The 17381-nt window shown below is 34.2% G+C and overlaps 1 protein-coding gene across 1 annotated transcript; it reads left to right on the top strand.

Moving 5' to 3' along the window:
• Positions 1-471: 471 nt before the first annotated feature.
• Positions 472-16225, top strand: LOC129002486 (CREB-H transcription factor homolog let-607-like). The gene is made up of 7 exons (XM_054430330.1): positions 472-962; positions 5868-6030; positions 6846-7055; positions 7806-8135; positions 12366-12537; positions 13051-13319; positions 13732-16225. Exons 1-7 carry the CDS (start codon positions 837-839, stop codon positions 14067-14069), a joined length of 1608 nt encoding a protein of 535 aa, XP_054286305.1. The 5' UTR covers positions 472-836; the 3' UTR covers positions 14070-16225.
• Positions 16226-17381: the final 1156 nt, after the last annotated feature.

Here is a 17381-nt window from a genome sequence, read left to right as displayed (position 1 = left end):
CACATTCATTGTGTATATTACCAATAGTTATCTTATATATTATTACCAATCTGAATACTGAATATTACAGTGTTGAATTACATACAAATAGCTAAATTATGGCTTAAAATTGTCCCTATTTTGCAATTTTGTGAGAAAGCAAAGTTTGCCAGGTTCACCCGTTCATCACATTTTCCTCTTTTTATAGGCTGGTGTTGTATACAAAGTAATGAGTTAATGTTTGAATTCATCAGCCGGATCAGCCATTATTCTTATACCATACTGCACAATACCCCTGGAACCCTGGAACACTACATGTTCTACATTTAGTATATTGTTTTATATAGTGTACATTCTTTTATATCCAATCATGCTCGAAAACCTCTATGGCATTTCTGGCCAATGGAAATGACGCAAGTGTATGGTTTAAAAACATCTGACTTCTGTTGAAAACATGTTTTTCTATTTTATTTTCTGTCTCGCTCTTTTGATGACGTGTGACGTCAAAACTTACACGTTGGAAGTCTGCAGTTCAAATTGTTTTTGTTTTTATTGATTTAAAATGATCAAATATTTGAAAGTGGTGTTTTTTAAATTGTAGAAATTACCGTATCGTGTTATTTTAGTGCGGATGTATTGGTTGTGTTTGTGAGTGTTTAAATCATAAGTGTGACAGTGTCCGGTTAGAGCTAGGTCTAGCCTCAGAAGGCGAGGCCCACCTCCCAGCGTTGTGTACATTGAGGTCAAACTAACGGTACATTTTAAAACAGAAGCCGAATTCAATTTTAGCCCAAGACTTACCCTACCCATATTACCAGACCTAGGAGCTAAAACATAAGTTAACTTCTTATGGAACTATGACTTTACCCACTGACATGAGTTTCATGGATTTACTCCTTGATAAGGAGGATAATCTGTTAAACTTTGAAAAGGATCTGATTGATGATGGCATGAAATTCAGTCTAGATCACAAAAATATAAATGTAAGTGGGTTAAAATCTTACTTTATACCTAACTTGGTGACAATATGGGACTACAGGCCTACATTAGCTGATGTAATTTACACAATGGCTGAATGGTTACATCACATTATGAACATATGAACAATATGCCAAAGCGCATAGCATAATACCGGTACTCAAATATTAAGTTAGGGACCAAAAGTTTTGAGTCAGCAGATCCCTTATCCCGTTCACTCTATGAACTCCTTTGGCTTTGCGCCTTTCCATTAACTTAACTTATTTTCTCAAATTCAACTAAAGTTTAATCTACCTAGTTAATATTTGTAGAGGTCCTACTTAGGCCTAAACTTAACTTTAAACTTTAATTTCAAAATCTCGGTTACGGTACACTTCCGCAGAGAACCTACGATAGGAATATTTTATCGGATGAATTAGATAACCCTACCGTGTATGGAAACTTGTTGGGTTCGATACATCTATTACTTAGGCCTATATAATTTTTTTCCTATTGTAAACATTGATTACAAAATTAGTTTGTTTACGTTTTTAGGCATAAATAACTAATACCTAAACTTAAATAAAAAAAAAACTTATCACCTTAAAATAGGCCAATAACTTAAAAAAAAAACAATAACAACCAAAACGTAAGAAAATCTACACAATTTTCAATACCAGTGTTGATGAGGTAAGAACATCAATAAGTTAAATCAAATACCCCCGCCGCAGCAAACCTGCAGACTAAGCGAATTTCCATTTGACTGATTTGATTTACACTGAAATGTCTACTTACAAATATAACATTTATTCCCGATTTAAATAGAATTAGTTAAACAAGTACTTAGGTTTGCTGCATCAGGGAGGGTAAAACTGTTTTTTATGTGAAATGTTAATAAGATGTTAATAATGTTAGTAAGAAATAAAAACACAAATTTGATCAAAATATGTTCATAAACAAGCAAACTACAACAGTTTACTTATTCTCCATAAGAATAGCATGATAATTTTAAATTTACAATTTTTTGGAATTTTCTCCGTAACCATTAGGCGCATAATAACGCTTCAATATACTAAATTACCTATTTGTTTTTTTAAGCTCTACAAAATGGTTTGGAAAGAAATTGCTAAATTTTATGTTTTTTGGGTCAAAAATGGGAAAAACCTATTTTTACCCTATAAAACCCCCCGTAAACCCCCGCTCCCATGGTCCGATCATGCTGGATCGCGAACTCGTTTGAATAAACGTAGGTTTACACGCTTATACCAAATTTCATCAAAATCGGATCATTTTTGCTCGAGTTAGGCTATCGTGCTAACGGACACATATATGAATTTGAACGGATGGTGTTTTTGGCCTCTAGGGACCTCAAAACGAAAAAAAAAATCGGTCCCGCGTCCAGGTCTTACCATGAGTACTACGGTAATAGCTTATTCCCTAGGGTCAACCGGGGCTAATATGAACAAAAAAAGTAAACTTTTGACGTTAACTCAAAAATGGTAAATGACAGAAGAAAAGAAAAAATAGTAGTGTATACAGCTCTTTTAGCTGAATCTATTTATTTACTAACAAAAACCATAAATGTAACCATTATTAAAAAAAAAATTAAAAACCACTGTTCACATTAGCCCCGCTAAAAGGGGCTAATGTGAACAGCCCATGGGGCTAATGTGAACACTCTTAATAACTCTGTTATTTACAACACTAGGCATATGTGGGGGCTGTTGTGAACAAGCCTAGGGTCTAGTCTACCAGTTGCAATAAGTCTCAATATTTTATCTTAAATAGTTTTTGAGATATGAAGGTATCTTTGGAGAGCTGCGGGTCGCCCTACGGTAACCCTTTTTTTAAAACCATTTATAAATATTATACAGGGCTAATAATAAGAAATAAACAAGAAAAAAATTATCTGTCAACATACCTGAGTACCTATTTATTAAAAATTTCTTCCACATACAAATTGTTTAAAGCACTTAAAAAAACAATAATTTAAGACAATGCAAATTGTTCGTTTAGGCAAATGACAGTTTATTGCACTTTTAGGCCTATTAGGTAAATATAAAAATGTGGGCTAGGCCTGTTCAACACCTTAACTGTTGTCTTTGTAAAATTAAAACTGTTTTATCACTGTAAGGCCTTCAAAGAAGTTTATTGAGGAACTTACGCCTCAAAAACTTCGACAATTTTGTCGAAGACATACTTATGTCTATCACTGGTTCCACATACATTAGGGGCTGGAAGTTTCCCCAAAATGTCAGTGGTAGAAACAATAAATATATCATCTTCTTTTTTCAGGAATGATTTTTTTTCCTCATCACAGGATTTAAATCCCATCACTTCGATCTCCCCGTCAGCCTGAGCTTGTATATATAGTACAATATATACTGTATATATTGTTGTTCATAATAGCCCCCATTCACTGTTCACATTAGCCCCCCAACTTTGAAAGCTTATAACTTTGGCTGTTATTAATATATTTTAACTTTGGGAAAAGAAAAATAATCCCCAATTCTTATTTAACAAAATTCAGGCTTAAGATTATTCCTACAACCAATGTAAAAATTGTTATAACAAAAGTTTTCACTTTGCGCGGAAAAGTTTTTTGGGCGGAAAAAAAGTGTTTTAACAAAGTATTTTTTTAAAGTACCTAAAAGTCAAATTTGAAGTTTTCTCATTATGGACACAAAAAATACAATAAATTTCCTTTCTAATTATATTTTTTTCATGATTAAAAATCCCAGATAAATTACTTTTTAAGTCATTGTTCATATTAGCCCCAATATTTTGGTGTGTTCATATTAGCCCCGGTTGACCCTATATGGGAAATTCGCTAAAATTCACAATTTCTTTCATTTTTAACAATAACTTAAATATTTAAGTGGAAACAAGGGATAAAATGAATAACCAGATTCATCAATGTTATTGTTGTTTTTATTTAAAGGCCTATAAACTAGAATAGAATAACTTAGAATAGAATGTTTGTTTATTTTCTCTTTCAACACAGGTCACAATTATTGCATAATAAATTCACATTAATAATACCCCCGCCGCAGCAAACCTGCAGACTAAGCGAATTTCCATTTGACTGATTGGATTTACACTGAAATGTCTACTTAAAAATATAACATTTATTCTCTATTTAAATAGAATTAGTTTAACTAGTACTTAGGCCTAGGTTTGCTGCATCAGGGAGGGTAAAACTGTTTTTTTTTTGTAAAACGTTAATAGTTAGTAAGAAATAAAAACACTTTCCAAATTTGATCAAAATATGTTCATAAACAAGCAAACTACAACAATTTACTTATTCTCCATAAGAATAACATGGAAATTTTAAATTTACAATTTTTTGGAATTTTCTCCGTAACCATTAGGCGCATAACAACGCTTCGATATACTAAATTATTTGTTTTTTTAAGCTCTACAAAATGGTTTGGAAAGAAATATTGCTAAATTTTATGTTTTTTGGGTCAAAAATGGGAAAAACCTATTTTTACCCCATAAAACCCCCGTTCCCATGGTCTGATCATGCTGGATCGCGAACTCGTTCGAATAAACGTAGGTTTACACGTTTGTACCAAATTTCATCAAAATCGGATCATTTTTGCACAAGTTATCGTGCTAACGGACATATATATATATATATATAAATATATAAATATATATATATATATATATGAATTTGAACGGATGGTGTTTTTGGCCTCTAGGGACCTCAAAATGAAAAAACAAAATCGGTCCCGCGTCCAGGTCTTACCATGAGTACTACGGTAATATCTTATTCCCTATATGGGAAATTCGCTAAAAAGATACAAAACAAATGAAGTTGATTACAACTATAAAGGTTTTGAATAATTATGCTATTTTCAGTCCGTTGCTCTCACCAGGCTGATATGACAAATTCAGAAAACAAAAATAAATCATCTTAAACATGAAAAGATCTGCTATGTACAATAAGCGTGACCTACAAATTTTAACGTAGAGAAAATAAATAGGGCCTCAATAGGCAAAGCCTGTAATTAAGGTTCCGTTAATTATAAATTTTACATTAACAAAGAGCGTTCAGAAAGATAGGCCTATAAATATCTTCTGGCAGACAGTATCACATGGTACCTAAGTTTAGGTACAATTAAACCTAATTTAAAAAATCATTCAATATTATTATCGAACCGGATAAAAATTGGTATAGATAGGCTAGGGCTTACTTATTTCTATGTAGGCTAGGCTTATATCGTTACACCCATAATATATCGTGGGTTCTCTGCAAAAGTGTACGTACAAAATCGCAAATAAGTTAGGCTAGGCTAAGTTAATTAATTGATAATAACGATAATAACTTGTAATGAGCCATTGATAAAATAAATAAATGAGGTTAGGCTGTCCAATTAATTTACATGGTAGAAAACATAATTTTAACTTCCGGTAGCTTATGCCTATGCTTTCATTGTCTAATTTTATTTTCCTGGCCGTTTAGAGGAAAATAGACTAGGCTGCAGCCTCAAATTTAACTCTTTAAATAATTAACACGGCTATATAACTAAACTGATGCGTAAACTGATGCAAACAACTTCTCTTGTTCATAAGAAAAGAAATAAAATGTTGCGTCCTGGAAGCAATTGTCATTTAACTTTTAAGTGATACAGCAAACTTTGTAGGTAGGGTAGGTATTTCACTGGTTTTCAAACAATTGGAAACAAAAATTCTACTAAGACATTTTATCTTGAGATAAAGATTGTTAATATTAGTATCAAGAACTTTTGACCAAAAGGAAGACTAGTAAAAAAAATAGCATAACTTAAATGGAGTGTAGACTATGCGGCTGGATGCTAAGTTAGTCTATCTAAAGTTAAACTCTCAAATTTGAAAATTATAAGATGAATTTAATTTAAATAATAATACAGCTAAGTCACCTGAAATTCCATTTAAAATTTTAGAATGACGACTGGTCGAATGATGTTGATTTTTTGGACTCGCTCCTGGAAATGGAAGATGTTAGCCAGTCTTTTGACCATGTCCAGGATAAGAGTTCGTCAGAATCTGATAGCCTTGTGACACCAGCAGGATCGGTGGTTGAGAGCAGCTCTTGCTCCGACAGTGGTAAGAAGCTAAATAACTTATTAGATTAGGCTACTGTAACTTACAGTGTAGGGCCTACATAGTAACAAATAATTTGACTTGTAGGCTAAATATTGTAAGGGGTTTCCATCTTGCATCTTAGGCCTACGGTACTATTTTTGTAGTAGGCCTAGTTAGTAGGTAACCATTTACCAGTAAGTTAGGCTAAGCCTAATCTATGCATCTTAACAGCCAATGCTATTATAATGAGATAGCTTAGGCCTATATAATTTAAAATCTATGCTCCAGAAGGCTCAATCTCGTAGTTTTATTGCCTATGTCATTGAATAAAACATACCAAAACTGTTACATCATCTGTTGTAGTGTGGAAAGTAGCACTTTTCTCTGTGTATCAGCTTGGCAGTTAGTTCCGCTTAAGAATATTGCCCTATGTTGCTTATAACTCAGTACTGGTAGCTATTAGGCGGGATCTTTCCTGAGAAGAAATAATAAATAGCTAGATAGTACCTCCCTAACTTAGTCATCACAGGGTTTTGCGTGTTAAACCCCTGGCTTTTGGTCAGAATTGCTAGTATTCTGAGTGGCAGGGCAATCGGTGTGAAATTTATCCTTGCTGGCTGTGAAAATAATTGCAACCTAACCAGTTAAATAACTAACTCTCAATACTTCCTCGGTTAAAAATATTGTCTGTGACATTGAAATATTGTAATTTTTGTGTTTCTTGTCCCAAATTGGACTCCCATCTCATTCAAACTGAATTCAATGTGGCAAGTTGAGCCTACTATCCTCACAATTAAAACCCAGGCGGCCCTTGATCTAGGTTTGATCGGTTGCAGGTGTGTCATGTGACCAGCAGATGTCTCCCAGGGTGCAGGATATGGACGATGTTGAGGAAGTGGAGGAAGTAGTGATTGAGGAGGAAGTCTACACTGATCCCGTGATCAAGGAGGAAGTGGTGGAGATAGACGATGACTCCAACCTGGAGATGCCGATGGAGACTGTAGATGATGTAAAGCAAGAGGAAGACCAACATGTCATCACACTGAGTAGGCCTATGTTTTATCATTTAGATTTGTTTGTTAGTAATTCAACCTAGAAGAAATCTTTCCAAATGAAAAACATGAGAATTTACCTAATGTTTGTACACCTCACCTCCACGAGTCTAAACTTTTAATAACATTGTGTTGACCCTAGAAAACTTTCTACAACAATTTGAATACAGTTGAAAAATAACTATTAGCCTGTACTTAAAAATTATATCACCGGAATATTAAAATTTGTTGGTTCTAGATAACAAGTGGCTTCTTTTTGCTCAATAGAAAAACAATAACGACAGTTTTGTGCAAGGCACTAAAATGTTGCTCTTTCTGAAGAGTGTTGAAATTACATAAATTAATTTCCATAGTCTCCCACAGCACAGAAAACGTACTACTATAACCCAGAATGCCAACCGCACGGTAAGAAGCATTAAGCGTTTTGAGAGAGCTTTGCCTGTCAATTCGTAGGCAGCGCCACCAGCGTTGCCATGCACTCAGCATAGCAACGCTGGTGGCGCTGCCTACGGATTGACAGGCAAAACTCTCTCAAAACGCTTAATGCTTTTTACCATGCGGTTGGCATTCTGGGTTATAATAGTACGTTTTCTGTGCCCACAGTCACACTTACCTACACAATTGTGGTCTTTGGAGTAGTTCGTGTCATATTATTGATGTGCCCCACCAATACTTGATTTTTTGAATTTGAAGTACATTACTCTACCTGATTTTCAGAAAGAATAAGTTTTGTCTGATTTTTAGATGTACCCAAAATGCAATCAGTAGTCAACCCGCCTCCTATGGTCCGTGTGAAGCCTGTGGCTGCCCCAGCACCTCGCAGGGTGATCCGAGTGACACCTCTACAGTCCAACAACCCACGCTCCATCCTCATACCAGTAAACGGCGTGGCTGGTGTCCGGACCATCAAGATCATCAACGCAGGCTCCAAAACTCAAGCCAGCCTGAACGCTCGGGCCAAGCAACTGCTCAACAACTCCGCAGTCATCACATCCATCAGTGACGAGAAGGAAACTGTTTCCGAGGCTGGCGATGACGAGAGGGAAACCGTCTACCCCAGGCTGCAGCTGTCTGGTGAGGGTTTAACGTTTAGTGGTTTGTAGGCAATGAACATTTAAAAGCTTGAAAAGTCACAAGATGTCTACTCATTTGCAGACACTCGTTAAAGGCATTCTAAGTAATGAGTTTTTTTAGGGCACAGTTTTTTCCCTTCAAAATCAGAAACAAACTATGGAAAAGTGATAGGTTTTAAAACTACATAAATTATGTAGGCTATTCGTTAAAATTAAAAAAACAAATTGTAGAGGCTATTCTATACAGTGGCTTACGACTAAATTATTATGACACATTGATTGACACAAAACATTCTGTGAGTTTTAAGGCGAAGTTGAGTATTGATTGAATGAGATAGTGGTGTTGTTAGTGATTAAAATCAGATGTTTCTTTAACCAAAATCAATAGAAAGCTCAACAATGAAGAACAGCTTGGTCCAGTTTTGAACCATCAAAAAAATTACTACTTTCTTTACTTTTCTGTAATCTACCCCTAAACCACCTACTACAAGTAGAGTTTTTTATGGCCAAAGATCACTTAATACTCAGCTGCTAATATCTTATAAACATTTTCTTACTAGCCCTACTTATAAACAAGATATATGTTAGCATACAAATTGTAAATCCTGTGAAAGTGTATTTTTACGTGATATATTTTCATGTGTGACTGCGTTTTAAGCAAACATTGTTTTGACATAACTCTCGTTTAAAAATATTAGTGGTTGAATCTGTTCCTCAAAGTCATCAGTTATTTTCCAAGAATCAAAAATTGTTCACTACAAGTTGAATGGGAATGAATTTATTAAGTTATTTTTAAATTACTACTGATAATATGGAATGCTTGATCAATGTTTGAACTAAAAAGTTGTAAGCTTTAATGAGCTTAGTCAGGTGTTTGGAGAAACAGCTCACTAATCATCAGTGATTAGATAGTGACACAGCTGTAGTTTGACCTTGACTTGTTTGATAACTGGTTTGTTGACTTAGCTTTTTCTGCTCTTTTGAAACAGAAATCTCTTCTTTTTCTTCACGTTTGAGATGAGTTATCTCAATAGAGTTTAAAAAACTAATAGACTTTTTTGACCTTCAAATAGTCCGTCTGGGGCAGCAAAAAGATTAAAGAACTTCGTAGTATGGGATAGTAAGATTATTTATGTTTTCTTTTAGGCTTTAGAGTTTGCATAGTGAAATGAAAGTGTTAAAATATGTAAAAATGACAAGATAAAAATATTGAGGTTATATTTTTGTTAGACCCCTGAAAGGTCTCTACTTAAATCTGGCATATTTCAAGATAGCATTTCCTTTTCTAGCACTTAATTGTGAGTATTAAACTGCTTGCAAAAAAACCTAACATGATAACAACCACATTAAAACAAGATTGTGCCCATTTAATCAATAATAAAGGAGCAAATACCTTTTTTAAATGATTTTCCTCGTCTTAATAAATACAGACATCCAAATTATTTTACAAGTTTTTTGGTGGACACACACAGTTTGATAAGAAAAATATCACAAATCCTGATTTGAGGTTCAACTCATGAAAAATTCACTCATCTTGTCAACCATCAACATCACCACCATTATCATGTTAGGCCACTCCGACTAAGGTCTACTACAGACCGGTGGACACATGAGTCGCAAATCAGATGGGACTTAGATGGGATTAGGGGTCCGCGGAATTGGCTAACTCTGGAACTCGCTAACCCCATGTTAAATGACCTATCTTCAAATTTGGTCGATGAGAGGAACTCGCTAACTTGTTCGGTTTCGGAATTGGCTAACTCCGGAACCCGCTAACCCGCTCTAGAGCCGGGTTAGCGAATTCCGTCCTCGTACAAAAGTCGCTAACTCGGTCCCTCGGCGGAACTCGCTAACTCCCAATCAGAAGCCTCGCGGGCCGTCCAATGGGAGCCAAGCACGAATATTTTTGGCCAGTGTTGCCGAAAGTGTAGTACCTATATCGTATCGGCACCATAATGTCGTATCCTACGATTAATTAGGAGTAAGAGCAACGTAGTCGATAAAATAAATATATTTAGAAGTATGTTTAACCACAGAGAAGTTCTTATGATTATTAGGGTGGAAAATGCATTATAGTCTTACCATAGACTAACCAACACAAGTAAACTTTACATCCCATTGTTAACTTTGAAGCTCGTTTTTCGTGTCTAGTTCATGTCCGGTGACACTGATCGCTAGTGTCGACAAAATTGTGTTTCTATTATTTTATAGTTAACTTCATGATTTGTTCCTTACTGTTTGGTTATATAACTAGGGGACGTGTTATTAGTTGTGATTAGAACGTTTTATTTGGTTAAACGAGGTTTTAAATTACTGAAAACAAGAAACAATTGTAAACAAAACACGACCTCTAAAGACAGTGCACCGGACAGAACTAACAATACAACTGTCTTCAGATGATCCATAAGGATGAGAAATGTACTAATATAAGGGAGTATGTTTTATATGTGGGTTTCTTACTTAAATAGTAGCTTATTGGTATGAAAAAGATAAAAGGCACATTTAATTTGGATCTATTACATGTTATGAAATATCTATTTTCGTAGTCCGCCATTTGTTTCTTTTATTCGAATAAATACCATTTTGTGAACTTCTGCAAATAAAATTATTGAGTTCGTATTTTATATACTGGGCTTGTAGTAACCTTAAATCATAATAAAATGTACACGTTAAACGTCATTACAGAATTACATTGTAGTGGTTATGTATTTTTAAATAGAGCTATTGAATTTAAATAAATATTTATCAATACATTATAAAGTGGTAGGCCTAATGTATTCATGGATTGCATTAAAAGTTAGTTTATGCATAAATACAACTTGTAAATTTCTTTTATCGTAGGCTATTAGCATAGACTAACCAGTATGTTTTATCTATGCTATTAATTTAGAACCCGGGTCATCCTCTTAATTTTGTTGAATTAATATTAATTTTACGCCTTTCAGTAGGCTTACTTTTTAAAAGTCTGGAGTTTTTTTCCAGGCTGGTTCTATCTTATCAAAAAACAAAGCTATTGTCTATTGTGTAGCTCAGTACTGGGGAACGGTGAACCGAGCAATGGCTTGGTATAGTTTATATCGATTGTGAAAGCAATATACTGTAAAGGAAACCCAACACTAAAATCAGGAAAATCCGTCAATTAGTTTATTAAAAATCGTGAATTAAAATAACCCTGTCACGTTTTATTATATGAATATTATATCTTCTCCTATTTTTTACTAGTGGTGCTTAGGTGTACCATCTAAAAACGGTTTTAAAACATGTAACATTATTGCTAAAAAATTCAACACATTTTAGAATTAGGCAACTATTTACTAGTAGGCCTACAACGCTTTGGTTCAAACTATTAGGCCTAGATAAAAACTTAGTTTATGTCATCATAAGTTGGACGGTTCAACGACGAACATTTAATTTAAAATCTATGAATTAGTTATGAAAGTTACGATGGTTCATGACCGTATTAATTAATGGTTTTGGTTTATTACGACATTACAATTAAATCTGTTTTCCGTGTTTAAGAACTTGCGTGTATTTTAGCTCAATTTCGTAGAGGTTTAATTATTTATTACCAATTAAACTAAATTTTGAATATTTTTCATATTCTATTATTTTCTTTTATACTGATGGCATTTATATTTAAGATCGAAATCATAAACATTTAACTGGCCATTGTACAGTTTAATAAAAAACACTTTTTTAATTGTCTTTTAATTACTTTGGGCTAGTTATCTGTTAAAAGTGGAATTGATAACAAAAAACAATAACATTTACTGTATCTTTATAGACACTGACATTTTGAAATACGGCAGTGTACGATTATTTTGTCGTACAAGGTTGGCAACACTCCGAGCAGTGGGCGCGGCCGGGTTAGCGACTTCCAGAGTTAGCGAATTCCGCCGCGAGACAAAATCGAGTTAGCGGGTTCCGGAGTTAGCCAATTCCTGACTGAGACGGTTAGCCAGTTCCAGAGTTAGCCAGTTCCGCCATACGACCGAGTTAGCGAGTTCCTGAGTTAGCCAATTCCTACGTCTCGGGATTAGAACTCTCTTCTAGGATGTTGTCTCCTAGATGACGAGACCTAAGTCTTAGACAACTTCGCCAGAAATCAGACTAGCTGAAACCGCACCAACAAATCTTATTTCTCAGAAACCTCACAGCGGATGTAAATTCGTCAAAAGATACATTCCAAGAGTTACTAAAAGTAAACAAATGGTAACAAATTTTCTTGCAGCGGAAGAAAAACGACTGATGGTCAAGGAAGGCATTACTCTTCCAACACATTATCCTCTGACTAAGCACGAGGAACGAGAGTTGAAGAGGATCAGGAGGAAAATCCGCAACAAGATCTCTGCCCAAGACTCGAGGAAGAGGAAGAAGGAGTATGTGGACGGGCTGGAAGAGAGGTGAGGCAAAGCTCTTTGACAGTTTGTCATAAAAGTTGACTAAGTAAATCATTATTCAATAGCCATTGTTTAGTAACGCTAAGCTTTTCAATAATTTCTGCCTCTACAAGAGCTTTAACGTTCACAACTTTTAAGATGACTCTTGACTGATTAAAAAAAATAATAATTTACTACTTTAAGGACTTTATAGGTTTGACTCCTCAAGCTATTCCTTAGGTCAGCGCTGTTTTATGTTGGAATCGTCTAGTGCATCTTAAATTCTTTGGTAATTTGTGAGCTTTACAAAACAAAAGTAGACTTAATTACTGTTTACTGTTGCCAATCCTTACAGTTCCTTTGATGACAATTAGTGTCAATAATTAGGTCGCCTTGTTAACAAACCCTTGTTGTACAACACTTTGTCATCATCATAAATCAAGTAAAAAAAAAACTTAGCCTAAAAAACATTTACGTACACTGAACATTTAACAACATTTGGTCAACAAAATATTAAAAATGTTGTCTGTTGTACAGGGTAAAGCAGTGCACTGAGGAGAACCTGTCGCTGCTGCGCAGACTGAAGGTGTTGCAAACGCAGAACCAGTCGCTGTGCACGCAGCTGCGCAGACTACAAGCTGCTGTGGTGCGCGGCTCTGCGCAGACGACGCAGCCAGCCACTTGTCTTATGGTGTTGGTGCTGAGTCTGGCCCTGGTCATGGCTCCAAACCTACGCAACTCTCAGTCCAGACCTGCGACTGATAACGACCTTGACTTGCCATCCAATACTCACACTCCACTAGCAGGTGGGTTGGTGTAATAGTATTATGTATTAGTACTTTTATTATCATCTATGATGCAAACAGGTGATTTACGTTGAAATATGTCTATGGGAAAGCAGCTGGAATTTATAACTTTTGTGACACCACTATGACAGGGATTAAACACTGTAACTTGTCCCAAGTTCAAAACATTAACATATGCTAGTCCTAATCATGAAAACCTCATTCCTTATGTGAATGAGCCATGAAGTTTGCACTTTCAATAATAATAATGGAGGATATGTCCAATCCTCAACACTATGAACAACAGATGGTCGAGAGACTGTTGATGATGTGAAATATTCTGTCCAAAAGAGTTTGAACAAATACCACGTTTTTAAAATTAGTCAAAAACTCTAATATTACCTTAGAAATGTAATGAACCAACTTCTTTCAGGTCGTTCAAGAACGTTGCTGTTTTCAAAACCGGCAGATCAGACGCCTGTGGATCAGGGTCCGTCTGGAGGGGAAGAAGTTGACAATAAGAAATTACTGGCTGACTTGGAGGAGCTTTTGCAGTTCAACAAACCGCAACAAGACGACCACGATTACTCTCAGGCTTACACTGTCGGCAGGAAACGCACCAAATCCTACATCGTACCGGACATCGACGACACGTGGCCCCCTCCAAAGATCCCGCGTCAGGAAGCAGCGACTCAACCTATCATCGCATCGCATAACAAGACTCGAAACCCTCCGGAGGAGCGGAAATTCATCGTGGAACTCCCTGAGTGATTCTCTTCTCTTCTTTGCTGCTGTTGGTTTTTTTGGGTCCGGTTAGCTTGTTCGGGTTAGTTGTCACCTTCCAAATCTTCGGGAAATCATCGAGCTTTATTTTATGTTACAGATATATATTTTTTATATTTTTATATGTATATTGCGATTAAGTTAAGACATCCTCGATCGTTTGCCAACCTGGGTCTTTATCCACGGTGAAGAACGCGAGGTACAATGAGAAATTGCAGATTATTTGTAACATGTTTGATGGGAGGCATGGATGGAGCCAGCAGCGCAAGTTGGAATAAACCCACAGTGGCTGTTGTTTGAAAGCAACAGTTGACAAATTACACAGCTTCAGAGCGAGAACTGCTTCAAAGACGATGCAAGAAATTTGGTAAAAAGTAAAAAATGACAGCCTAAAGACACATGTGCTGGAGCTTCTTAAAATGATCATCATCTATGAACAAGAAACATTGTATAGTTCCCTGTTTGATTGAGAACCAAGGTGTTTTTTTTTTAACAAAACGAGAAAAAATACAACTCAAATGTGGAAAGTAAAAAAAAATTGATGATGAATTTTTTATATTAATGTAACGCCGGTTATCAGTTTTACAAAACTGTACTTTCTTGACAATTACTTGTTATATGAGATTAAAGTTGACCTTTCGATAATTTGTTTTCAGATTTGAAGCAAGAATGAAAATAAATTATTCATATAGGCTCTATATATCATTAAAACAATAATCATCGTATTCAAACTTTTGAAAAGTGATCTGTGAATATTATGATAATTTAAAATCAACAGAGTAAAATTTGTTTATTGTTAAACATTATTTGTTATTTTGTACAAAATAAAAATTTGATGACAAGTTGTTAAAATTATTATGTATTAGAAAATGAATCTGTTTAACAGGCCCAATAAAATAGTCATAGATGTAACTTAAACTTTGAATAGCCAAGAATATTTAAGAACAGATTAGTCTATACACAGTACAATAAGAGTTTTTTTTTGTAACATCCTTTTTTTAACAAACTGTTTTTTTCAATTGAGGTGTCATTGCAAAACTTGATCTAGTGGAGTGACTATATCAAGAATGGTAACTTAAAAGGTCCTTTAGATCTTTGTCCCCCTAGCATTTGGTTTATTTCTATAGTTCGCTAACTGTCTGAAAAAGGATATTGTACTTTTGTTTTGCATTGCAAAACTCTATTGAAATATGCAATTTGCGCATAGATCATTAACAATTTTTTTTAATGTTCATAACAAATTTTCAGCGTGAAGAAATAAATATTTTGCAACTTTTTTTCTGTGATTTACTCTGTTTTTGTAGAATCATGATATGATGTAATATATTGTTTTAGGCCTACTGTATATTTTTAATATTTTTATTATGTTCAGATTATCTGTTATTGTAATCATTGAAATGATATTCTTACAAATGCATTTGTTAGTTTTAATTGCATTAGGATTGGTAAATATGTTCTGATTGAATAAATAATATCATACCTTCTGTAATGGAAATATAAGTTTTTTTTAAATAATTAATTAACTTACCATGCATGATTTTAGTATTGTCCATACATTTATTTACACTTTTTAATCTATCCAAAGAAGCATCAAATGCCACTCACCGATTTTATTTTTTGATTATTTTAATTGGACTCAAAAGAGTATAAACAAGTTTTAATTCACTGTATTTCAATCTCTTCATTCCACTAGTTTTATGATCTTATTTTAAGTATTTTATAGGTTAGTTTAAATTAGCAATGCAATCTGTGTATTATATGTAGAATTTAAGAAATGTTTTGTCTACTTTCTACGGAATGTTTTGTTGATTATCTTGTTGTTTATGTAACTTATACGTTACAGGTTAATGATTTTAGATATTTATTGTGCTACTTTTGGAAATAGTAATATATATAAAAAATATATTTAGGTTTAAGATTTAAGAGATTTGCTTTTGTTTGAAAATGTTGTGGAGTTTGAAGTAGAATTGAGTTTAATTAAGTTCTATACTGCACTGTTTTAAATTAAATTAGAACAGGGGTCTTTGAAGGACATATTTACTTAGTTCTTGGAGACCACATGAAGGCTTTTGTGTTCAATCAAGCGTTTGTCTATGTTGCGCTTTTGTAAATTTGTTGAATAAACAGCAGCATGGAGGATTGAATCGTGATTTATTTTCTGTCCAAGATTGTAATATACTTTCATTTACTAACAAACACATTTTTTATCATAGTAGTGCATATGTATTGGGATTAATACATTAAGGGAAGGAGGTTAACCAAGGTTATTAAACGCCTTTGAATAATAAACCACAATTTACAGAAGAATAAAGTATATTTGAAAGAGATATATCACATATATATTTATATAGAGGGAAATACAAAATTCAAACTTCAATCTCGTTAAAGCTCTATGGTACAGGATTCTCAGAAGAACCCGATATGTACAACATGAGAAGGAAATCCCTGTTCAAATGTGACATCATATCAAGGCATCAACTATCGAATCAATGCTAATAGAATCTAACCGTTATTCTATTTAAGATTGTCACATTTGTCGTTCGAGAAGAATATGTCTCCGAGAGAAACGTAAGCGTATGACGATAACACATAGGAACGCCCGACTAACTAGGCGGGGCCTGTTGCTCTTAGCCTAGAGATTCGAAAATAAGTTGCGATCACTAAAAAACTAGAAAATCTCACTTTGTACATAGTGCAATAAAAAACTCTTGTTTCTACAGTTGTACAGCCCGATGATGCTTAATCATGGTTTTATACCTAAAACTCTTTAAAACTACAAGAATGATAAGTTTCTACTGGTAACCTTAACAGATTTACAAATAAATATGTGAGTAGTTTACATATACACTCAATTTCACACAGTTCAAAATATAAACCATTGGAAATATTCAATACCTAAAATAATTTTAATTTTACTACACATTTAGGAACTTAGCAGTACGAAGGATTCCAGAATTTTTTTAATATGCCTTGTTTTCGATTTTGTCCAAGGCCTATTTTAAACAATTATTGCAAATATACACAATCGACACCGAGTAATTCAGAGTTACCCTCACGCACACCAAACACCCAGTAAAAACTTATACAAAATAATAATTCACATCTTTATTCACATATTTTCAGTAGATAAGATTATAGAGAACTGACTTAGTAATATTCATTCCGTAAATCAGAAGATCATCTAACATAGATTTCTTAAAGTTTTAAATTCTTTAACACATTTAGTTTAATCCTTAGATTTGCAATCAATTAAAATTTAAATAATTTACGTTTAGAAGATATATTTTGTACAGGGAAGAG

Source organism: Macrosteles quadrilineatus, unplaced genomic scaffold, assembly GCF_028750875.1.
Source record: "Macrosteles quadrilineatus isolate MER2022 unplaced genomic scaffold, UCM_ALF_1.0 Scaffold_9__3_contigs__length_116548681, whole genome shotgun sequence".
NCBI classification, from domain to species: Eukaryota; Metazoa; Arthropoda; class Insecta; order Hemiptera; family Cicadellidae; genus Macrosteles; species Macrosteles quadrilineatus.
The sequence above is the reverse complement of the archived record's forward strand: the minus strand, read 5'-3'. Positions and strand labels throughout refer to the sequence as shown.

What these genes read in the sequence shown, in the direction of transcription:
- LOC129002486 (XM_054430330.1), top strand. Translation starts at nt 837, where the DNA reads ATGACTTTACCCACTGACATGAGTTTCATGGATTTACTCCTTGATAAG. An exon ending in CCCCAGGCTGCAGCTGTCTG is followed by an intron (nt 8,136 to 12,365) that starts GTGAGGGTTTAA and finishes ATTTTCTTGCAG; the next exon opens with CGGAAGAAAAACGACTGATG. An exon ending in TACTCACACTCCACTAGCAG is followed by an intron (nt 13,320 to 13,731) that starts GTGGGTTGGTGT and finishes AACTTCTTTCAG; the next exon opens with GTCGTTCAAGAACGTTGCTG.